Consider the following 24825-nt stretch of genomic DNA (forward strand, 5'->3'; position numbering starts at 1 on the left):
CATCGGCGCAGGTACGGCCGCGGCGCAGGCGCCAGATTTTGAATGCTAACAGGCAAAGCCAGCAGAGAAAGATCCCGTTCCCAAGGTTTAGTGGGGTGACACAAGCCCTTTAAGGCAATTAAATATATAATTTAATTATAAAGATAATCTTGTGCTGTCTTGTATCTCGATCACGAATCCCCACGTCCGTGTTTCGGACTAGCAAATCAATACGCTACCACGGGTTGGTTTCTTACCCTATATAATCCTGTTAACAGACCGGGCTTTTATCAAACAAGGAACTGGTGGCAGTCTTTCCACGCTGAGAATGCGCTGTTTCACTGGGGCAGTGAAAAGGCTGTCTCAGCTTGTTTCTGCTCTGTGCCCGTGTGGACAGGAGGAATATGTGAAAACTGTACCAAGACTGACATTACCCGCTCCTCCAGGAGAGAGTAACGTCACGCCTTGGTAACCAGTGACCATACCGTATCTCGTGAGCTCGACATAGTTGACGTCAAGCGGGCATGAGGGGTGATATCCCTCACAACTAGTGACAAGGGATAAATACCTAAGTCAGTTATCCATCCACAGACAGCTGTTTTGGGGTGCTATCATTCATTAGTGTGGAGTAGGATTCTGCCTAACCGGGAGCAATGCCTAGGAGACTACTCATAAGCTGGATCTTGACATAGGGACCACATAATATGGTGAATTTGTTGATCTCTAAAGCGGGGACACGCCTTTGCTTGATTTTCCTTCCCTGGAGGGATATCTGGTTTTCACTGTGTTGAAGACCCATAACTGGGGCTCCACAGTTATTTTGCATATTACTGTTTCTCAGGGAGCTTTGCACTTTGAATTGCTGTGTTGAGACTCTTCAATGAGGCTCTGCAGTATTTTTTGTAGATGTTATCCCTAAGATCAGCTATTGTTTTGTTTTACTGCCTTTGATTGACAGTGTTGAGTAAGAAAAGTGGACAGGCATCCAGCAGCTGCTCTTCAGGCATTTCTTAACAATCAGGGCTTTCTTCTAAACAGGACTACTTCACTACTCTCATATCATCTTTCTCCCGTAACCCCAAACAACTGTTTAATACCTTTAACTCTCTACTCCCCCGTGCCCCCTCCCGCACCCCTCATCTCAGCTGAAGAGTTTGCCTCATATTTCAGAGTTAAAAATTGATAAAATCCGTGATAGCTTCAAACACCCCCCACTACATCCCTACACACCACAGAAAGCTCTTCCCACATAACTCAGTTTACAACCATCACAGAAGAAAAGATTTCCAATTTAGTCTCCAAATCACACCTCACCACTTGTGCCCTTGACCCAAACCCATCCCACCTCATCCCTAACCTCACCACTATAGTTTTCCCTGCCCCAACCCACCTCTTCAACCTATCGCTAACCACTGGCATCTTACCTGGATCCATCCACTTTATCTAGCTATTGTCCCATTTCACTGCTCCCATTTGCACCCAAACTCCTAGAACAACATGTTCATCTTGAATTGTCCTCTCGCCTCTCATGCCACTTATTTTTTGATCAAATGCAATCCGGCTTCAGACTAAATCACTGCACTGAAACTGCCCTAACCAAAATCGCCAATGATCTGCTAGCTGCCAAAGCTAAACGTCATTACTCTATGCTCCTCCTTCTTGACCTTTCCTCTGCCTTTGACACTGTTGACCTCCTACAAATCCTCTCTTCGCTTGGCGTCAAAGATTCAAAGACCTAGTCGTCTTTTGGATCTCACCGTACCTCACTAACAGAACGTTATGCATTTCCCATTCATACACTACCTCCTCATCACGCCCCCGTTCTGTTGGTGTCCCTCAAGGCTCTGTCCTGGGTCCCCTGCTTTTCTCCACTTATACATTTGGCCTTGGACAGCTCATAAAGTCCCATGGCTTCCAATACACCTCTATCCTGACGACACTCAGATCTACCTCTCCGGCCCAGATGTTGTTTCCCTGCTATCCAGAATCCCAGTGTGTCTGTCAGCAATATCTTCATTCTTCTTATCCCGCTTACTAAAACTCAACATGGAGAAAACTGAATTCATTGTCTTTCCCCCATGTCACTCAGCCTTCCTAACTGACCTCTCCATCACAGTTAATAGCACAACACTTTCTCCAGTCTTGCAGGCCAGTTGCCTGGGGGTAGAATTGGATTCTGCCCTGTCCTTTAAGCCACACATCCAAACCCTCACCTCCACCTGCCGTTTCCAACGTAAGAACATCTCTCGTATTTGTGCCTTCCTCATGCCGTGGTCAACTAAAATACTAGTGCATTCTCTCATCATCTCCCACCTGGACTACTGCAACATCCTCCTGTGTGGCCTCCCATCAAGCACTCCTGCTCCCCTCCAATCTATTCTCAACTCTGCTGCCAGGTTAATGCACCTCTCCCCTTGTTTCTCCTCTGCCTCTCCCCTCTTCCAATCCCTTCACTGGCTCCCCATTGCCCAGCGAATTACATTTACAATATTTACAACTACATATAAGGCCGTCCACAACCTATCCCCTCCTTACATCTCTGACCTGCTTTCTCGATACACCCCCACACATAATCTTAGATCCTCACAGGACCTCCTCCTCAGTTCTTGTCTCATCTGTTCCTCACACAATCGACTACAAGATTTATCACGTGCCTCTCCCCTACTCTGGAACTCACTACCCCAACACATCAGGCTGTCCCCTCAACATCCAAAGCTTCAAGAGTAACCTGAAAACCCTCCTTTTCAGAAAAGCCTACCATCTGCAATGATCATGCAGCCACCACACAACCACAAGAGCAGCCTATACCTTCACCTACTGGGTACCCCCCTTTCCTTATAGATTGTAAGCTCTTGTGGGCAGGGTCCATTACCCCTGTTAATAGTTTCTTGTTTACTGTGTTTTTTCTTTCTTTCTGTGTAACCACAACTATTATAATAAAATAATAAAAATATACTATATATCTGGCCAGAAAGGAGTGGTCGGGAGGGGTTATGAATGGGGCATGAGGGCCCAATTTAGATTCTTTCTATGGGGCCCAGTGATTTCTATGTATGCCCCTGCCAGGACATTATTGAGTCACTCTCAGCAGCCTTCCTATCTACTGTCCATGCTGCACTGTCCATGCTAGCAGGTGGTCATAATAATATGACTTGACTGTGTACATAGTATATACAATAGTTATCTAAAAGAAAATGGAATCTACTCTTACATTCTCGTGCTTCCTTGTATTTTAAGTTGTCATTTCTGGCAAAAGTTGATCTTTTTGAGTGACTTCCAGACCAAATACCTGAAAAATACAAGATGATAGAACATTGATTATCACAAATATCAGGTAAATGTTATTAATCATCTAGGACAGTGATGGCTAACCACCGGCACTCTAGCTGTGGTGAAACTACAACTCCCAGCATGCTCCATTCATTTCTACGGCATTCTGAGAACAGCCAAGCAAGTGTGCATCTTGGGAGTTGTAGTTTTAGCACAGCTGGAGTGCCGGAGGTTAGCCATCACAGATCTAAGAGGTTTAATGACAGCAATAGAATATTAACAAGGCAGGAGATGTAGCTGTATAAGGGTAGTAGTAGTGGCAGTAGTACGAATTGTTTGCGAACTTTGGTTGCTATGGTAGCATGTAATAACCTAAGAACCTATCATATTCCACCTTTCATTTTTGACAGATCCTTTGGAAAATGAAAGGTTGAATCTGATTGGTTGCTAGGGGCAACAAAGCCAGTTGTACTTTACACCAGTTTGATAAATGGCCCCATATATCCTTGTGACAGATCTGCTTTTTAATTCAGTACGGTAGCATGTTTTTAATTAAGATAAACACTTTCTACATACAATATGATGTACATACCCGAAGAGGATAAGTTTGATCCTGTAATCATCTGCCTATCCGCTCTCTTAAGATCCTTAATTACAGAGCGGTTGCATGCGCGCAGAGATGTATAGAGCTTCTTATTGGAGTTCTCCTCCCAGTCGCTCGCAATGTCCAGGAGCTCGGTCATCTTCTTTCTGATGGAAGGTTCACGTCGCAAAAGATCATACTGCTTGTCTCCTAGCAAACCTTGTTCATAGAGATCATCTAGAGTTGGATCTACCATGATCACCCTACTGATCAGATCCAAACGGTGCCTTTCCAGAAACCTAGTTGCTGAAAGAAGAAAGTTATATTTCATGTTATTAATATATATCACATCACAAGCTATTTTCTGTGATTTCCTTGTCCATAGAAATGCCCAGCAATACCCCTAGTGAAGTCATCCCACTCGGGGACTTCATCAAGCTTCATGGTCAGTTCTAGAGATGAGCGAATCAATTCTAACAAAAATCCAGTTTGTTTCAAATTGCTTAAAAAAATTTGGATTCTAGTTGAACCATTATATATTATGATACAATTTGGACAAAAGTGGCCACCATTCTACAGGTCAGAAGACAGAGTAGAAAGCATATGCCACCAAAAAGGGATAATTTGTGGACCATGTTTTAATATAACCTCTTAGTGACCAACCTGTGACCAAAACCACAACATTTTGCTTCTTACATTATACATTTGGCAGTGTTCCTTTTTTTGGCATAAATAACATAACTTCATCCTCTGAGTCAGTACTATTATAGCAATACCAAATACATATAGGTTAAGGGACTTTAACAGGCAATCTGTTGATAATATACTGGACTGATCATCGTAGGGATTCACTGCAAGCAGGCCTGGGACCTTCATTAGCTCCTAGGCTGCCATGTGAATACATTGGCACCAGGTGAACTCATTCACAGGGTGCTGATGGGAGATAGAGGGAGCTCCCTCACTCTAAATCACTTAAGTGATCCAGGCCTACATCAGAGTTTCTGCTGATCCGAGACATAAGAGCGAGCACTGAGCCCCTGCTCTCGACTACACAGGAGACTTGTGCAGGACTTAGACTAAGCTGCTGTAAAAAAAGGCTGCGGCCTAGCCTAAGGCCCCTTAATGACTGCATAAAACGGTTTATTGGCGGTCACTAAGAGGTTAAAAATTAAATGTGGAGTTGGAAGTAGTCCTTGGAGACCCTAGAGGAGGGGTAGACAACCACACCAGCTGTTGTGAAACTACAACTCCCAGCATGCACACTTGCTCTGCTCATCTAAGAACTCTCATAGAAAGGAATGGAGCATGCTGGGAATTGTAGTTTCACAACAGCTGGAGTGCCGAAGGTTGCTGATCCCTGCCCTAGAGTGTCACACACAACTCTTCAGGCCAATCTGAGTGCTTTCGATTTGGGCCGAATTTAGTCGCGCTTGAATCAAATCTTCCTATGGATTTGTTAGAATCGAACCCCAAATAAATTTCCTGAAATTTGCTCATCTCTCTTCAATTCTTTTCTATTTGTTCTTCCAAACCACCTTAATATTGACCAGAAATGTATGCTTTCCCCCCAAAAAAACGGATATATTACATCATCATCTTGCGCATCTGCTGAATTAATCTGGAATTTAGTCTATTGATATTCTAAATGTGAAATACTATGGGACACATGAGACAGAGCAGAGCCTTACAATTTCATTGTGGTGTCCATCTACACAGTGGAGTCACACACTATTATGAGTAGAGATGAGCGAATCGAAGTTGACGAAGTGGATTTGGATCCGAATTTCAAGAAAAATTTGATTTGCACCTAATCCGAATTTCCTCCCGTTTCGTGGTAACGAATGGCTGCTGCACATGTTAGGACATGGAGCAAAGAACTCTGGGAATGAGGGATCACCCACAATGCCATGCATGCAGCCAATCAGCAGCCAGCCAGCCCTGTGATGTCACATCCCCATAAATAGCCTCAGCCATCTTGGATTCGCCCATTTTCCAGTGTACTTAGTGCAGGGAGAGACGTCAGCAGTCGCTAGGGACAGTGCTAGGAAAGACTTCATTGTGCTGAAAAAACGGTTTAAAAGTTCAAGGAAAGATTAGTAAAGGTTTAGAGAAAGGATATGGAGGCATCATCTACACTATAAATAGAGAACAGGGTGCAGTAGGGGAGTGTACAGCCTGGGTAATAGGAGCGATTCTATTACACCTTGCTGCACTAATTGCGGATCCAAATTGCTTTTAGGTTGTTTACAGTATATGATACATCACTATTTCCAGCAAACCTTACTTGTGATTGGGGTGCAAGTTCTTTGATACAGGCATTTACAGGGTGTATTAATAGGAAAGATACGTACGTCCTTTTAGCCGTTCTGCGTTGATTTTACATTGTTTTACTTTTTTTTGGGGGGTGTATTAATAGGAATAAAAGGAAAAAAAAATATGTCATAATTGCCGTTCAGTTGGCTTTTATTGGTGAAGTTACATCGTACTACAACCTTTTTGGGGGGTATTATTTTAATTTTAATTGAATTCTTTTATTATACAGTTTGTCAGACAGACAGGTGACGGGCCCATCAAAGGGAACGGGCAGTGACAAAATGTTTCTGTTGCAGGAAGCAGAATAAGGCAGCAGGAGTTGCAGCGAGAGGCCTGACCTCCCAGTGTCAGCTAGCGGTTGTGTCTTGACCAGCAACCAAGCGGTGCTTGAATAATTGACTCAGTCTTCTACTTCATCGCAAGACCCCTAGCCAATAGTGATGAGTGGCATAGGCAATATTCGAATTTGCAATGTTTTGCAAATTTTTGGTCGAATATTAGCCATAAATTCGCAAATTCGAGAATTCACGATCTCCAGTCATTATTTAGTTGATTGCGAAAATCGCCAATGTAATATATTTGCGATAAAAATTTGCGATTAGAATATTCGCGATCAACACTAAGGGGTAGGCAAATTTCCTATTGGTTGCTAGGGATGTAACTAAGTGCCGATATTTGCGATACATTTGCAGTAAATTCGCAGTAAATTTTTAGTCAATTTGCGATTCGAATATTCGCGATAAACACTATTCACGAATACGAATATATAGCACTATATTCAAAATATTTGTGAATTCTTGAAGTGGCGAAATCTGTGACTAAAATTTGCAATTTGAATATTCGCGTTCAACACTAGTCTGGACCAGATTAAAAGACAGGAAAAATTAAAACTACAATCAGAAAAGAAATTGGATGTATTTTAACTGCAATTGCGTATGATGTCCACATGTATAGAACTGGTACAGTGTGGTCTTAGACCCATCCCCGGGTTCCTGTGTGTTTCTTTTCCTTTTTTCTCCAAGTTTAGATCTATGGTTAATTCTCTGCATTTGGAGCTCTGCAGCTCTGAGTTGTGCTAGTTAGGCCTGCTATAAGGCTGTACATTTTGGAAAACCATGACTAAAATTGCACCCGACCACAACGTTTGAGTGCAAGTAGCATTTGCCCTATATTGTTACTCTTCCTATATAATCCTCACATGGCTTATCCTTCAAAACCTGCATAAAACTCCTAATAAACCTGCCCTTGTGACAGCACCCTATGGCTAGCGTCATACTTAGACTTTTGAATTTTTGTAGTCATTTTTAGGCAAAAAATCCCAGCTCCAGTTGTTAGTGGTGTTTTACAATGGCTTTTTTTGTTTAGTTTTTGTTAACAGTGCTATTTTCCCATACACCTCAATGGAAGAGATATTACTGGTATGGGACACATACCTTCCTAATAAATTGTTTGCCTAAACTCACTACGGTATTGCCAAAACTCATTATGGTCGGTCACTACGATATAGTGATCACAGCGGCTGCATGAAGTGGGCGACACATTCCCTTTAAAGCAATTTTAAAGCTGTAATACATTGCAGTCTGGTGTGCATTTCACAGGTTAAAGTCATTTAGAAGGAAAGAGGGGCACATTCATCTAACGGGTCCTACCCCTCCACCAGCTGAGACTACAAATAACGTGTATGATGCTGAATGACATTGGGTCAAGTTTACCTTCCTATTTCTAAGTTTAGCAATTTTTTTTTAAATGAATCTTTTAGAAGTTTAAATATTTTTTGGGGTGATAAAGATTTCCTTCATGTCTGTATACATATTGTAGATGGAGAAATGCACACAGATAATATTTACAGTTACCGGGTTCTCCTAATGTTAATGAGGCTCCCATAACTGGAGGAATATAGTGCATATCCTGAGTCAGCTCCTTCTTATTTCTCGCAGGATCACCAGCTGTAGAGACAAGAAATACAAACATCAGAAAAAAGGACGAAGCTCAAAAACCCAAAATTTTACTTGATGCCATTGTAGTGAAGAAAATGTTAGTGATGTCAAGGAGGATGATGAGGATTATAGTTTAGGCTACTTTCATATTAGCGTTTTTCTTTTCTGGCATAGAGTTCCGTCACAGGGGCTCTATACCCGAATAGAACTGATCAGGCATATCCCCATGCATTTTGAATGGACAGTAATCCGTTCAGGATGCATCAGTAAGTCTTCAGTTCAGTCTTTTTGACTGATCAGGCAAAAGAGAAAACCGTAACATGCTACGGTTTTATCTCCGGCGAAAAAAACTGAAGACTTGCCTGAATGCCGGCATTTTTTTCCATAGGAATGTATTAGTGCCCGATCAGGCATTCAAAATACCGGAATGCCGGATCCGTCCTTCCGGTCTACGCATGCGCAGACCTTTAAAAATGAGATAAAAATAAATACCGGATCCGTTTTGCCTGATGAAAAATCAACGGAACTGCCTGCCGGAATCAAACAACGCAAGTATGAAAGTACCCTAAACCGTGCTTTGGCTGTATAGTTGGCAAGTCTGATTATGGAAAAAAGCACTTTATGAAACTCATGTTATTGTAGAGAATGTCTACATGAAATAGAAAATGTAAAAAAGGTGAAAACTGTCAATTAATAATGTGGTATCTACTGATACTACAGGAGAAACCTTTATGGTAATGAGACCTGAACACTAAGAAGAGAAGAGCAAATTAAAGGAATTGAATTCATCTTGAATTAACAAAAGGTCTACTTCCAAGCGAAGCCAAAGTTTTGAAGATTCACTGAGGGCGAGTTGTGCAAAATTCAGTGCAGTACTGTGTGAAGAAGAAGAAGATGGAGGAGCACATGACCATGGCTTGAAGGCTTACCCAAAATGCCTTATAGTCAACCTCAGTCAATCAGGAGCGAAGATATAGACATGCATCATGGACACTATGTAGGGTCCCAAGCAGAGACATCATGTGTAGTCTAAGTTTGTCCACTGATAAGACTGGACCACTCTGTCACAGACACAACAATGTAGACACAATACAGCAAGTTTATGGTCTTACAGGGACAGTACTATGGATTGGGACGATGCTGTAGATTTATTAGACAGGTTTCAGAACTAAGGACAGGACGATGTGCACTTTGTGTCTGTTACAGGGCTTCAGCTGTTCACATGAATACAGAATCTGATGCACTGCACATCAGTATTTAAAGCTTCAGTACTCAGTTTTTATGTGCAGGAGTCTTCCAGCAGCCAAACCAAGATACAAAACCCTAAATGTATTTGCAGGCTATATTTGCCCTGGAATTTTTTATTTTTTTTTGCAAAGTATCATCAATTAACAAGTGTACAGTAAGAGTATTTTTCAGCATCAATGGCAGTATACTTTTGACTCAGACTGTGTCCAATTACACATTTTTTTTCCAAAAACCTGTTTCAAAATTCCGACAGTTGATAGTTGTACAAAAAGTACATTTTCCAGTGTCACTGGAAGTGTAGATTTTTGTTACAGACTTCCATAGGTTCAAATGCAAATGAAAATAAATAAATAATTGAAAATGAAAGTTAAAAAAATTGTATTTGGCACAGACTAGTGTACCTAACCTGAGGTATTGGTCTGTGTCACATTTGTTGTATATCGTAGAAGTAGATTCTGTTGGAGCAGCCTGAAAAGCTGTGTCAGACCTAGTGCAAGCTTACGTGGTGTGAGTGGTGGTGGCGGCAGAAGTGATATGTGATATGATCATTGCTGGTGCGCGCTTTGTGTACTGTATCTCCCATGCGGTAATATTTCTCCAAATTGCCAGCCGTTATTGTATTGGACCTTGTCCAATTGCATTATTTTTTTCTACAAAATAAGTGTAAATTGTCTTGTAAAAAATTCATTTATCAGAGTTGTGTACCGGACCTGACATACAGATGTAGCAGGGTTAGCACTCCAGCTCTTAACTCAAATTTCTTAACTCATCGCGTTATCTTGAAACAAAAGCCATTGAAAAGCAATTGAAGGTATTTGCTTAGATTAGATAACACAACTCAGAAATCTCAGAAAACAGGAGTGTTAACTCTACCCCATCCGTATATTGTATTGGACTCATTTTAACAAATTGTTGACTATTAGAAATAAGGCAATTTTTCAAAAATTCAATTCAGATGCTTCGCCAAATTTTCCCCAAAAATTAGATTTGTCCAAATTAAATTTGTAGCAAAGCGAGTTAAATCAGATATATCCCGGCCTGCAGGGAGAGTGTATCTCGGTGTGCATTACAGAAACATGCATAGCTCGTCTGGTAGTGAAACAGTTACTGTGTGTCAGGATGACAGGCAGGTCACATACAGTATATGCATGTGCGCATTGGCGTGCATCGCTATTAGCCTCAGTTCACACTTCAGTTATTTGGTCAATTAAGGGTCCAAAACACAGAGCAGGTGCAGATCTTTTCAAGATACCTTATCTGAGAGTAGGATTGGCTCCTGATTTTGGCTCACCATACAGTAACGGCTGGAATTAACTGACCAATTAACAGAAGTGAGAACTCAGCCTTACAGGTCAATGTTAGTGTCTGATATAATGGTACTATAGCATGAAAGAGCTGTCTCATTTTACGTTGTCTCCTGTTTCCACATAGATTGCTAGAGAACCTGTTGTGTTACATACTGATACAAGTAGTGGCCCCAAGTTTGTGTTGACATCACTGTTTATTTTTCCTTTCTTCTCATCCGTTAGAAGAACAACCCAAAAAAATGATCCTGTCTTTTTAGTATCCGCCATTACACAGTCAGTATTTGGTCAGTAATTGATCAGTGTTGGTAAGGCAAAAACAGGAGTGGATCCAAAACAGAGATGACAAGTGATTGGAATATATGCATGTCTTATGTGTTTTGTCTATACTCCTGCTTTCGGCTTTCAAATCATGAGCGAATCCTGATGCAAAATACTGACTGTGTGATAGATGCTTAATGTTCAAATTGCCCATATGTGCCTGACATTGGCTTTACTCACATGATAAAGAAGTCCTTCATGCAGGACTTTAACAGCCTCTATCACACAATCAGTCTTTGGTCAGTTTTTTTGCATCAGTATTTAATCAGTATTGGTAGGGCAAAACAGGAGTGGGTCCAAAACAGAGATGACACGTGAAGGAAATATTTGCATTTATTCAGTGTTTTGGGCCCATTCCTGCTTATGGCTTTCAAATCATCATCAAATGCTGATTCAAAATAGCGATCCTGGTATAAAGGCCTTATAGATGCTTCAAAGACAGGATCAGTTGTGTTTTTCATTTTTCTGTTCTTCTAACAGATCAGGAGAGCAGAAAAATAAACTGTAACGTCATCAAGGTCAAACATGGACACCAGTGTCCCCAGAACAGACTAGTGAGGGTGGCAACAGCATGCAGAGTCATCATAGTGGCCCATTGACAGAGTGGTGAGGGTGGCAACAGTATGAGGAGTTAACACAGTGGCCCAGTCACAGAGTGGTAAGGCTGAAACAAGCATGACAAGTCATCATAGTGGACCAGCAGGTGGAAAAAAGCTCCCATTTTGGCTGATAGCGAAGGTCTAACATCGTGGAGAGCCAGTAGTCATCACTCTGCCAAATGGTGATAATACAGTTGTCATTGCGCAAGCAACTAGGCATGCATCTGGCCATTTGTGCAAGGTCTCCACTGTATACTGCCATGGTCTGTGGGGTCATCTGTGTGGGCTTCCTCGTCGCCCTCCTGCTCCTCTCTTGTGGCTTGTGCAGATAAACCACCTATTTCTGTATACAATTCCCAGGTGCTAATGTCCTCCTCCTCTTCCTGCTCTGCCAGTTGAGCCCTCACAGGGTTTAGGTGGCTGTGAGATGTAGGCACCACGTCTCCTGTCCCCTGGCCAGCCAGATTCAGATTCAGACAAAATAAAGTCCTGGCGACTGACAAATAAAGTGGCCTGCTCAAAGCACCTACCCAAATGAACAGGTGTCACGCATGAGCTGCCACTGGTTAACATCGAAGTTACACAGGTGAGTACTCCTGTCCTCCTGCATTGTATAGAAATTGTTTACCGCCTTCCTTTGCTCATATAGGAAGGATGGAGTTTCAACGAGTGGAAACATTGCATATAAGGCGATGTTGGGAAAGACTATTCTGCCTTTGCAGCTCAAGGATGTCTCCAGAGAGCGTGCCCTGCACAGCTACAGACATTGTGAGTAGTGTGCAGCTGTGCACTGTCAAAAGTAAAAAAATAAAGAAAAGGTAATGGGGAAGGGGGGGAGTGTTAGTGTGAGGGGGGCAGCAGCAAGCAGAGTTCAGGGGGAGGGGGGCACACTGTCCTCTACATAATCTTATCAAACAGTGTGTCTCAAGCAGCCCCCCCATGAACACTGCTTGCTGTTGATGCTTATATAGACGACAATGCCGCAGCAGCCCCCCCCCATGAACTTTGTAGCATTAGCATTTAGAAGAGTTCATGGAGGGGGGGGGGGGCGCTGTGCAGAGTGGGCACAAGCAGGAGGAACGATGCTATGCGAGCTCCTGCCCTGCACTCCTTTAGCTCTGCTCTCATATAAAACTCTCTTCCTGCCTATGCCCACTGTGCCAGGCTTTAGCAGACAGGCAGGAGCAGTGATGTGTGCTATACATTGCTCGCTGCAGCCCAAGTGAAATCTGTTCTTCTGTACCCCACTGTCATATCAGCGGTGTACGAGAGTACGGATTATTAAGCGCTATAAGCACTTGAATTTCAGGTGCCTATTTCTCATACAAAAATAAATAAATCTTAGAAAAAGTCATCTTATTGCACGTATAATAGGTTATAATAAACTTCATTTTACCTGTACTTTAAGTTAGGGATGTCCAACATGCGTTCCTACAGCTGTTGCACGATGGAAGTTGTAGTTTTGCAGTAGCTGGCTGCAGGTTGGACATCCCTGCTTTAAAGGGTTATTCAGGTTCTTTCAAGTTATCCCCTATACACGAGAATGGAGGCCCCGTACCCCCTGAAATAAACGGAGGGGCCAGTCACACATGTGCACGGCCGTACTATTAATTTCTATGGGAATTCTGGAGATATCTGAGCAGTGTACACATCCTGTGGATAGTTGTGCTACCACACACATCTGTCCCGCTACTATCTTCTAAGCGCCTCTTATAATGTCATCTGATATAATTTACATCATGTCCTTCAAAAATGTAAACATACAACTATGCTAAATGTAATGGTTCATGTAATTATCCTGGCATACCAGCAGGTGGCAGCATCATTGGCAGAGATAGTCTTAATATTATGTCAGTTCAGAGTGCAACATTCCTGTTCTATTCTGCCCCCTGCTTGAGAGAGGTGGACGATTCCCTCTTCCTGCAGCAAGGGAGGGAAAAACCAGTTGGAAGCAGTTCTAGCCTACCCCCTGTTGGGGAAAGGTGTGTGTGGTAGTACTCCCTCCTTAGGGTAGAAAGTAGGGGTACGTCCCTGCAAGAGACGTGGCCATATACCCAGTCTGAGCACCTTCAGCTCTGCTGGATGAAGAGAGCAGAAACTACAGCCAAACTCCAGACTTCCAGGAAGAAAGCATCCCCTGAGAATCCATCTGTGAGATAAGTCCAGAGTCCTAGGAGAAGCCATTCCTCATCAGCTAGTCTGTCCCCATACGGCAGAAGTTACAGAATAGTGCAGAAGCTGATCCTGCCACAGTTACAGAGCTACCAAGCAGACATTTATCCTGCTAGCTCCACATTTAGGGCAGAAGTACACATTCCTGCCAATGATTGCCAAAACCTGCTGGGACCAAGAGACCAAACCTGTATACTGCTTGGATGCAAGTTATTTCAAATAAAGCAACGTTTGAACTTCATCTAAAGGTCTTGACATCATTTATTCTGCCAAGTTCCTCTATTACTCCTACTGTCACTACACTCAAATTTATTGCAATTGAGCCAGGAGCCAGCAGTCCCACCGTACCCAGGTAGGAGACACCGTGACACAATTACCACCACGCTACAGAGACATTATAGACCATTACACTGCTCTGGCAATTCTAATCTGGGACGTGCGTTATAACACCTTGGAAGGGCCCTAGGGTAGTACCCTGCGCACGCTGCAATTGGCGCCACGGCAAATGCAGCATATAATCCACCCGTACCTGGTCACTGCACATACTACATGTCTACTTAAATACACGCTAATAATTTCCAGAACAAAACCTTACTGGAAAATATATTTTTTAGTTACTTTTTTAGTTATTTATCCAAAACGGTTTAATTATTAGTGGAATGGGCCATGGGTGGGTAGTGGGTGGGGTTCAGGGGCGCAATTCAGATTGTTGCTATGGGGCCCTAATGATTTCTATGTACGCCCCTGGGCCACGTCCTCCAGCAACTTAATGAAGAATTCCCACACCGGTGAATAAGGCGTTATCCCCACCACTCTGTGGTGACTGCCTGCTGCTGCCTCTGACCCAGTGCACCGCTGTTGTCTCCTTTGTAGCAGACAGTTTTCCCCTAAGAAACCTTTGGCTCTAGATATCACACTGATGTCACCCTGCTGGCTCAGCCGCACGCTGTCAGCCTGCCTCTGTCTCACAGGCAAGCTGCAACCCTCACCCTCTGATGCACCCGGCTCCCATGTGTGATCAGCTTCATCATTATCCACTACTGTCTGCTCCTCAACCTTACCAGTCTCATGACCACTTCGCTGACCAAGCTCAAAACCTGCTCTCACGCGAAAATCATCATTGCTCCTTGCACACCTAAAGGAGGAATCAGCCGACCTATCCTCCAAGTCTATGCTGGCCAGTAGCTGCTGAATGTCCTCAACAAGCTTGCCCTTGCTGAAAAGCGGAGCAAGCTAGTGGCATACATTACTTGCCTGACAGAAGGAGCAGCAAGGAAAGAGGCTGATTCAGGACAGTTGAGGGCACAGAGCTTGATCCTGGGCCATGCCAACTAAGTGTGGTGTCAGAGGAACCCACCGATTCCTGGCTGTATGTGTCTGATGACAGAATAAGAGACAACCATTCAAGGACAATGGGATTGGTAGTCAAAACACGACTGCTGAATGACAGTGACAGCTCTGGCCTGTTGCTGCGGCTGCTGCTACTACCAACTTACCCCCCCCCCCTCCTCCTGTTACTACCTCTGCCGGCAACATTTTTGTCCCTGCCCGTTTCGCTGTCCCTGCACTCTCCCTAGACAATATTCCACAATTAAAAGCTTTCTTCAACACTGTCCCTAGTGCATGAGCACTTGTCACATCTCTCCCTATGCTCAGCTCACAGGACCATGGTGGAGAACACTCCGGATGAGGGTATCAGGTATGAGGGGACCGATATCTGCGGATTGACTTGCTGCATGGCATTATGGGTGATCTCATGTTCCCGGGCTTCTTACTTTCACTCTGTAACACATGTAGCTGCCATTTTAGGGAAAAAAATAATAATTTTGTGAGGAAATTTGCTGTGAGTCAAATTTTTCCTAAACTTTACATGAAATTTCGTCTGGTATGCTTCGAATCACTAACACTATTCATGTTCTATACTACCTCTACACATTTACATATCTGCCTCTTCTGTCAGGTTCCATACTATATTTATGATGCTCCCAAGAAAATGTTTGTACTGCTTCTCCAAAACAAGTCAATACATTTTCCAATCCTACCAAGTGGGTATAAAAACCAGCAGGCAGCTGTCCCATGACATGGACTGTAGAACTGAACCTTGTGCATGTGTCATTGTGCCATGTGTGGGTCTCTGTCTCATTCTGTGTTCACTGAGCAGAGAGACATAGTGACGACCAGGCAGCATATTCACCATCGTTATATTGCTGTGGTCAGAAGTGTCACAATTCAGTTGGCAAATAAGGAGAAAGTCTGTATATAGCCCAGCTGAGGCTCAATACATGTTTGCCACCACAGAAATCTAGTATCTCGCCCTTGTATTGCTGGTCTTCTCTGTTCCAGCTGCTAGACTTGATTCTGCAGCGGCCAGAAGAAAGGAAGCACAAAGGAGGCACCGTGGACTGACAACACAGTGACTACATGAAGTCTCTTACTGTGTTACTGACGTCTTTCTGTGGGGAGGGGATTGAAATAAAGAGGGATAGTTGTGGTTGCCACTATGAGGACATGAATGAGACTGGCACCACGAGGGTCATACAATACAATAATGCAATTAACTGTGTCTGTCACATTTGGAATGACATAAACATTTTGCCTAATGTGACCCTATTTCCTTACATTAAAATTTAGGGGATATGGGACCATCTCACTGAGGTGGCATTAGGGGAATTAATTTGACATGTGTGCTGAAGTGTGTGTGTGTGTGTGTGTGTGTGTGTTTTGGATGGGCATTTGCTATATGTGTCAACAAGGGCAACAAGACACCTTGTTCTGGCCCTGCCTCAATGTTCTTTTTCTCCATTTGTGAGAACCAGTTCAAAAAATAATACTGGATAGTTGGGGGTGGGGGGAGGGCATTTACAGATTTTTTTTTATTTGGGCCTTCAAGTTACACCTCTCCTAACGCTACAATCTGCGAGTAAGGTGATTATTGGATATTACATAGAACTAGGGCTGCAGCTATCGATTATTTTAGTAATCAAGTAATCTATTAATCCAACAATTAATTGAGTACTCTAATAAGAAATAACTTATTAAAAGAATGTTTTCCTTTATAAAAAGTCATCAGACCACTGTGCCATCAGTCCTTTGGGCCATCAGCTCCCCCCAGTGCTGTCAGCTCTGTGCCATCAGCTCCCCCCAGTGCCGTCAGCTCTGTGCCATCAGCTCCCCCGAGTGCCGTCATCTCTGTGCCATCAGCTCCCCCCAGTGCCGTCAGCTCTGTGTCATCAGCTCCCCCCAGTGCCGTCAGCTCTGAGCCATCAGCTCCCCCCAGTGCTGTCAGCTCTGTGCCATCAGCTCCCCCAGTGCCGTCAGCTCTGTGTCATCAGCTCCCCCCAGTGCCGTCAGCTCTGAGCCATCAGCTCCCCCCAGTGCCGTCAGCTCTGTGCCATCAGCTCCCCCCAGTGTCGTCAGCTCTGTGCCATCAGCTCCCCCAGTGTCGTCAGCTCTGATCCATAGGCTCCCCCCAGTGCCGTCAGCTGTGTGCCGTCACCCACCCCCCCACATGCCAGCTGTCCGCCATGTCCTTAGCTCCCCCTGTCACCACCAGACATCTGAGAAGCTCTGACAGACGTCTAGAACCTCCTCCTTGAGGTTCCTTTGTTTTGCTTTCATTTTCTCATCTCGTTAGCCTCTCTCAGCTGTCATGTAGTTGCACTGATAGCATCCCTTTAAATCCTTTTCCCATAGTGTATCACTTTGCGGTTTATACAACTTCCTGGAGTGTGTGCATGCTGTTCCTACTTCTCAGTCTTCTACAAGATAAGTTTTGTTCATTTATTTGTGTTTTTCTGTTTGCTGGATCCCAGGTGACCCTGACTTCCTCCGTATCTAGTGTAGGGAGCCGGTGGTCGTGTCCCCTCACTATTATAGGGTGTTCAGGTGTTATACAGTCGAGGTACGAGGATATGCGATCATCTACCATTGGGATTTTCGCATAGGCTGAGCAGTCAGGGAGAGAGCCAGGTCTGATGCAGGGCTCTCCCTTTTGTTCCTTAGTTTTGGATCCAGTCAGTCGTATATTCATTTTGTGTTTTCTAGTTTCCTGCACACCTTCCGTGACATTATAAACCGCCGAAACCGTCTCAAGCATGGATCCGGTTTCACTTTTGACTGAACGCATGCAGGGTCTTTCATTGGAGGTAGCAGATCTCCGTAAGACTCTTTCTCAGTTTCAAGTGACCGGTTCAGCTTGCGTTCATGGAGCTTGTTCTGAGCCTAAGATCGCGCTCCCGGATACGTTCTCCGGGGGTAGTGAGAATTTTGTGCGTTTTAGAGAGGCTTGCAAACTCCATTTTCGCCTACTTCCCCATTCCTCTGGTGATGAGGAACGGAGGGTGGGGATCATCATATCGCTGCTCAGGGATAACGCTCAGTCCTGGGCCTTTTCGCTGCCGGTGGGGGCACGGCCCCTCCGTTCAGTGGATGAATTATTTTTAGCCCTGGGTCAGATATATGATGATCCGGATCGTGTTGCTCTGGCTGAGTCTAGACTACGTCTTTTATGTCAGGGTAAACAATCCGCAGAAATATACTGTTCAGAATTTCGGAGATGGGCAGCTGATACTGGTTGGATTGATGCTGCACGCCAAAGTCAATTTTGCCATGGTCTTTCAGAGGGATTGAAAGACGCATTTTCCTTTCATGAGAGGCCTACCTCCTTGGACTCTGCCATGTCTCGGGCCGTTCGTATTGAGAGAGAGGAGAGATCACTCCTTCCTGTCATACTCAATCCCAGGACAGTGCGGCGGTCTCATTCTGTGCACAGGGGTCTCAGTCACTGTCAACCCCTTCTGAGCAGGGCCCCATGCAGCTGGGTTTGATTGCCTCTAACAATAGAAGATTCAGCCCTCATGGGAAGGTTTGTTTCTGTTGTGGAGGTATAAATCATTTGGCAAATGTTTGTCCCTCTAGGAGATTCAGGCAGTTTTTTGAGAGTAATAAAGAAACAAAAAGGAAAAAATCCTTTAAAAATGTTCCATCTGTTACCATTGGCAGGGTTGATGCGGAAATTGAAGGTTTTCCGTTTGCTTGTAGTTCCCGGTTTGTCCTACCTGCCAGGGTGGCGCTAGAGAGCAAGAACATTTTTTGCGAGATTTTTGTAGATAGTGGAGCAGCTGTCAATCTCATTGATAACTCATGGTTTCCAGGTATGCACTTTGGGAAATGATATACCTGTTTTTGCTATTGATTCCGCTCCACTTTCTCCGAAATCATTAAAGGGCATAGTTCACAATAACCGTTTGATTGTGAGTGATGCTCATGTTGAGGTTGTGTCATGTTTCGTCCTTAGCGCTGTCCTGGGATGTGTCATGTTTCGTGGGTAGCGGGTTGCTACCCAGGCTCACTAAACATAACCCCACCATTGATTGGCAAGCGAGGCAAATAAATGGTTGGAGTGACTTTTGCAGAGAGAATTGCCTCACGACATCTGTTTCTGAGGTTTCTACTAAGACTGTACCATCTTTTCTCTCTGAATTTTCGGATGTCTTCTCTGAGAGTGGTGTTCAGGACTTGCCCCCGCACAGGGAGTACGATTGCCCTATTAATCTCACCCCAGGCGCCAAGCTGCCTAAATCTCGTTTATACAATCTCTCCCAACCTGAAGGGTCGCTATGCGTGCTTATATCTCTGAGAGTCTGAGAAAGGGACACATATGACCCTCGAAGTCACCTGTTGCCGCTGGTTTTTTCTTTGTTCAGAAAAAAGATGGTTCTTTAAGACCATGTCTGGATTTCAGGGAGCTGAACAGTATCACAATTCATGACCCTTATCCGCTTCCTCTGATCCCGAACCTGTTTAACCAGATTGTTGGGGCTAAAGTTTTTTCCAAGTTTGATCTATGAGGGGCATAGAACCTGGTCAGGGTCAGAGAAGGAGACGAATGGAAGACGGCCTTCAATACCCCTGAGGGCCATTTAGAGAATTTGGTTATGCCTTTTGGTTTGATTAATGCTCCAGCCGTCTTTCAGCATTTTGTGAACAGCATTTTTTATCATTTAATGGGGAAATTTGTATTAGTGTATCTGGATGACATTTTGATTTTTTCTCCTGATTTCAAAACTCATAAGGAACACTTACGTCAGGTCTTGCTCATCCTGCGGGAGAATAAATTGTACGCTAAACTTGAGAAATGTGTGTTTGCGGTTCCAGAAATTCAATTTCTGGGGTTTCTTCTCTCCGCTTCTGGTTTTCACATGGACCCGAGAAGGTCCGCGCTGTGCTTGAGTGGGAGCTTCCTGAGAATCAGAAGGCGCTGATGCGTTTTTTGGGCTTTGCCAATTATTACAGAAAGTTTATTTTGAATTATTCCTCTGTTGTTAAACCACTCACTGATATGACTAGAAAGGGGGTAGATTTTTCATTCTGGTCAGTTGAGGCGCGTAAGGCCTTTTCTAATATCAAGGAGAGTTTTGCTTCCGCTCCGATCTTGGTACAACCTGATATTTCTCTACCCTTCATAGTTGAGGTTGATGCTTCTGAGGTGGGTGTGGGTGCGGTCTTGTCTCAGGGTCCTTCTCCTGCCAAATGGCGACCGTGTGACTTTTTCTCGAAGAAACTCTCATCCGCAGAGAGAAATTACGATGTGGGAGATAGGGAGTTGTTGGCCATCAAATTTGCTTTTGAGGAATGGCTCCATTGGCTAGAGGGAGCCAGACACCCTATTACCGTGTTTACTGACCATAAGAATCTGGCCTACTTGGAGTCAGCCCAGCGTCTGAACCCGAGACAGGCCAGATGGTCTTTGCTCTTTTCCAGGTTTAATTTTGTTGTCACGTTCCGCCCTGGGGTTAAGAATGTGAAGGCGGATGCCCTGTCACGTGGTTTTCCGGGAGGTGGGAATTTTGAAGACCCGGGTCCCATTTTGGCTGAAGGTGTGGTGGTCTCTGCTTTTTATCCTGAATTAGAGGCAGAGGTTCAGGTAGCCCAGTCAGAGGCTCCTGATCTTTGTCCTCCTGGGAGGTTGTTTGTGCCTCTTGCTTTAAGACACAAGATTTTTAAGGAACACCACGATACTGTCCTTGCTGGGCGCCCGGGGGCAAGAGCCACAGTGGATCTCATCGCTCTGAGATTCTGGTGGCCGGCGCTTCGTAAGTCGGTTGAGGGTTTTGTGGTAGCCTGCGAGACCTGCGCTCGTGCCAAAGTCCCTCATTCACGGCCATCAGGTCCTCTCCTTCCCTTACCCATTCCTTCCCGTCCTTGGACACATCTGTCCATGGACTTCATTACGGACCTGCCTTGTTCCTCGGGGAAGACTATGATTCTGGTGGTGGTGGACCGTTTTAGCAAAAACGCTTGCCCAATGCTAAGACGCTGGCGCAGGCATTTATTGATCACATTGTCAAATTGCATGGTATTCCTTCAGACATAGTCTCTGATAGGGGCAAGCAGTTTGTTTTCAGATTCTGGAAGGCTTTCTGTTCTCGCTTGGGGGTTCGGTTGTCATTCTCTTCTGCTTTCCACCCGCAGTCGAATGGCCAGACAGAGCGCGTCAATCAGAATCTGGAGACATATCTGCGCTGTTTTGTGGTGGAGAATCAGGAGGATTGGTGTTCTTTTTTGTCTCTTGCTGAGTTTGCTTTAAATAACCGTCGTCAGGAGTCCTCTGATAAGTCACCATTTTTGGGTGCATATGGGTTTCATCCGCAGTTTGGGACTCTCTCGGGAGAGGGGTCTTCTGGTTTACCTGATGAGGACAGATTCTCCTCGTCTTTGTCATCTATTTGGCAAAAGATTCAGGATAATCTAAAGAGCATGAGTGAGAGATATAAGCGTGTGGCGGATAAGAGACGTGTGCCTGGTCCGGACCTGAATGTTGGTGATCTGGTGTGGTTGTCTACTAAGAATATCAAATTGAAGGTTCCCTCCTGGAAGTTGGGTCCTAAGTTTATTGGGCCTTACACAATCTTGTCCGTCATCAATTCTTTGCCTACCGTCTTGATCTTCCTTAGACTTGGAAGATCCATAATGTTTTTCATAAGTCCTTATTAAAACCTTATGTCCAACCCATTGTACCCTCGTCTTTGCCTCCTCCTCCGATTGTGGTTGATGGTAATCTTGAATTTCAGGTCTCTAGGATTGTGGATTCTCGTGTTGTCCGCGGTTCTCTCCAGTACCTCGTTCATTGGGAGGGTTATGGTCCTGAGGAGAGGATGTGGGTCCCAGTGACGGACATTAAGGCCACTCGTCTCATTAGGGCTTTCCATAGGTCCCATCCTGAGAAGGTGGGCTCTGAGTGTCCGGAGTCCACTCGTAGAAGGAGGGGTACTGTCACCACCAGACATCTGAGAAGCTATGACAGACGTCTAGAACCTCCTCCTTGAGGTTCCTTTGTTTTGCTTTCATTTTCTCATCTCGTTAGCCTCTCTCAGCTGTCATGTAGTTGCACTGATTGCATCCCTTTAAATCCTTTTCCCATAGTGCATCACTTTGCAGTTTATACAACTTCCTGGAGTGTGTGCATGCTGTTCCTACTTCTCAGTCTTCTACAAGATAAGTTTTGTTAATTTATCTGTTTGCTGGATCCCAGGTGACCCTGACTCCCTCCGTATCTAGTGTAGGGATGCGGTGGTCGTGTCCCCTCACTATTATAGGGTGTTCAGGTGTTATACAGTCGAGGTACGAGGATATGCGATCATCTACCATTGGGATTTTCGCATAGGCTGAGCAGTCAGGGAGAGAGCCAGGTCTGATGCAGGGCTCTCCCTTTTGTTCCTTAGTTTTGGATCCAGTCAGTCGTATATTCATTTTGTGTTTTCTAGTTTCCTGCACACCTTCCATGACACCCCCAATGCCACCATCTCTGCTCCTAGCCAGTCCCAGTTTAAAAGGTAATTCTCCTGTAGGGGCGCCGCTCCACAGCTCCTCCATCTTCTTCTTTGCGCGCTGCACTGTCGTCCTGACGTCACACGGCGTCAGGTCATAGTGTGCGCTAATGTGCATTATGACCTGATGATGTGTCAGGATACAGTACAGAACAGCGCGGTGCAGGCCGGCGGATGACCATGGAGCGGTGAGTAATTGCAAGTGCTTCACTCCCGCTTTATGGTTACATGACACAAACGAATCCTCGCTGCAAAAGATTTGCATCAAGGATTTTTTTGTGTTGAATTACTCGATTAAATCAAGTAATCGTTGCAGCCATAATTACAACAAAACATTTATGGGCTATTCACAGGATCTCATGTGTTATTTTATGCTCTATTGGTCCCCAAACTTATAACCTCATATAGTCAATTTGCAAAAAAACGAAAATTTGAAATTAGAGTTGAGCGAACACCTGGATGTTCGGGTTCGAGAAGTTCGGCCGAACTTCCCGGAAATGTTCGGGATCCGAACCCGATCCGAACTTCGTCCCGAACCCGAACCCCATTGAAGTCAATAGGGACCCGAACTTTTCGGTACTAAAAAGGCTGTAAAACAGCCCAGGAAAGGGCAAGAGGGCTGCAAAAGGCAGCAACATGTAGGTAAATCCCCTGCAAACAAATGTGGATAGGGAAATGAATAAAAATAAAAATTAAATAAATAAAAATTAACCAAAATCAATTGGAGAGGTCCCATAGCAGAGAATCTGGCTTCACGTCACTCACCACTGGAACAGTCCATTCTCAGATAGTTAGGCCCCAGCACCCAGGCAGAGGAGAGAGGTCCCGTAACAGAGAATCTGTCTTCATGTCAGCAGAGAATCAGTCTTCATATCATAGCAGAGAATCAGGCTTCACGTCACCCACCACTGTAAGAGTCCATTTTCATAAATTTAGGCCCAGCACCCAGGCAGAGGAGAGAGGTCCCGTAACAGACAATCTGGCTTCATGTCAGCAGAGAATCAGTCTTCATGTCATAGCAGAGAATCAGGCTTCACGTCAGCCACCAGTGCAACAGTCCATTGGCATATATTTAGGCCCAGCACCCAGGCAGAGGAGAGAGGTCCCGTAACAGAGAATCTGGCTTCATGTCAGCAGAGAATTAGTCTGCATGTCATAGCAAAGAATCAGGCTTAACGTCAGCCACCAATGCAACAGTCCATTGTAATATATTTAGGCCCAGCACCCAGGCAGAGGAGAGAGGTCCCGTAACAGAGGATCTGGCTTCATGTCAGCAGAGAATCAGTCTGCATGTCATAGCAGAGAATCAGGCTTCACGTCAGCCACCACTGCAACAGTCCATTGTCAGATATTTAGGCCCAGCACCCAGGCAGAGGAGAGAGGTCCCGTAACAGACAATCTGGCTTCATGTCAGCAGAGAATCAGTCTTCATATCATAGCAGAAAATCAGGCTTCACGTCAGCCACCAATGCAACAGTCCATTGTCAGATATTTAGGCCCAGCACCCAGGCAGAGGAGAGAGGTCCCGTAACAGAGGATCTGGCTTCATGTCAGCAGAGAATCAGTCTGCATGTCATAGCAGAAAATCAGGCTTCACGTCAGCCACCACTGCAACAGTCCATTGTCAGATATTTAGGCCCAGCACCCAGGCAGAGGAGAGAGGTCCCGTAACAGAGGATCTGGCTTCATGTCAGCAGAGAATCAGTCTGCATGTCATAGCAGAAAATCAGGCTTCACGTCAGCCACCACTGCAACAGTCCATTGTCAGATATTTAGGCCCAGCACCCAGGCAGAGGAGAGAGGTCCCGTAACAGAGAATCTGTCTTCATGTCAGCAGAGAATTAGTCTGCATGTCATAGCAGAGAATCAGGCTTCACGTCACCCAACATTGGAACAGTCCATTGGCATATATTTAGGCCCCGGCACCCAGACAGAGGAGAGGTTCATTCAACTTTGGGTAGCCTCGCAATATAATGGTAAAATGAAAATAAAAATAGGATTGAATGAGGAAGTGCCCTGGAGTACAATAATATATGGTTAAGGGGAGGTAGTTAATGTCTAATCTGGACAAGGGACGGACAGGTCCTGTGGGATCCATGCCTGGTTCATTTTTATGAACGTCAGCTTGTCCACATTGGCTGTAGACAGGCGGCTGCGTTTGTCTGTAATGAGGCCCCCTGCCGTGCTGAATACACGTTCAGACAAAACGCTGGCCGTCGGGCAGGCCAGCACCTCCAAGGCATAAAAGGCTAGCTCTGGCCACGTGGACAA

General features: G+C 44.7%; 1 protein-coding gene across 3 annotated transcripts in view; it reads right to left on the reverse strand.

The window, feature by feature from the left end:
• The window catches only part of LOC122927080, a 216483-nt gene that overhangs the window by 84416 nt on the left and 107242 nt on the right, over positions 1 to 24825 (reverse strand). For 2 of the 3 annotated variants that reach the window (XM_044278654.1, XM_044278653.1), the window contains exons 9-11: positions 7999 to 8091; positions 3842 to 4138; positions 3191 to 3268 (exon numbers count right to left, since the gene is read on the reverse strand). In XM_044278654.1, coding sequence (XP_044134589.1) covers positions 3191 to 3268; positions 3842 to 4138; positions 7999 to 8091 — 468 coding nt within the window. The remainder of the gene's footprint in view (positions 1 to 3190; positions 3269 to 3841; positions 4139 to 7998; positions 8092 to 24825) is intronic. The other variant, XM_044278655.1, reaches the window with a different exon arrangement.

Source organism: Bufo gargarizans, chromosome 2 (assembly GCF_014858855.1).
Source record: "Bufo gargarizans isolate SCDJY-AF-19 chromosome 2, ASM1485885v1, whole genome shotgun sequence".
Classification (NCBI taxonomy): Eukaryota; Metazoa; Chordata; class Amphibia; order Anura; family Bufonidae; genus Bufo; species Bufo gargarizans.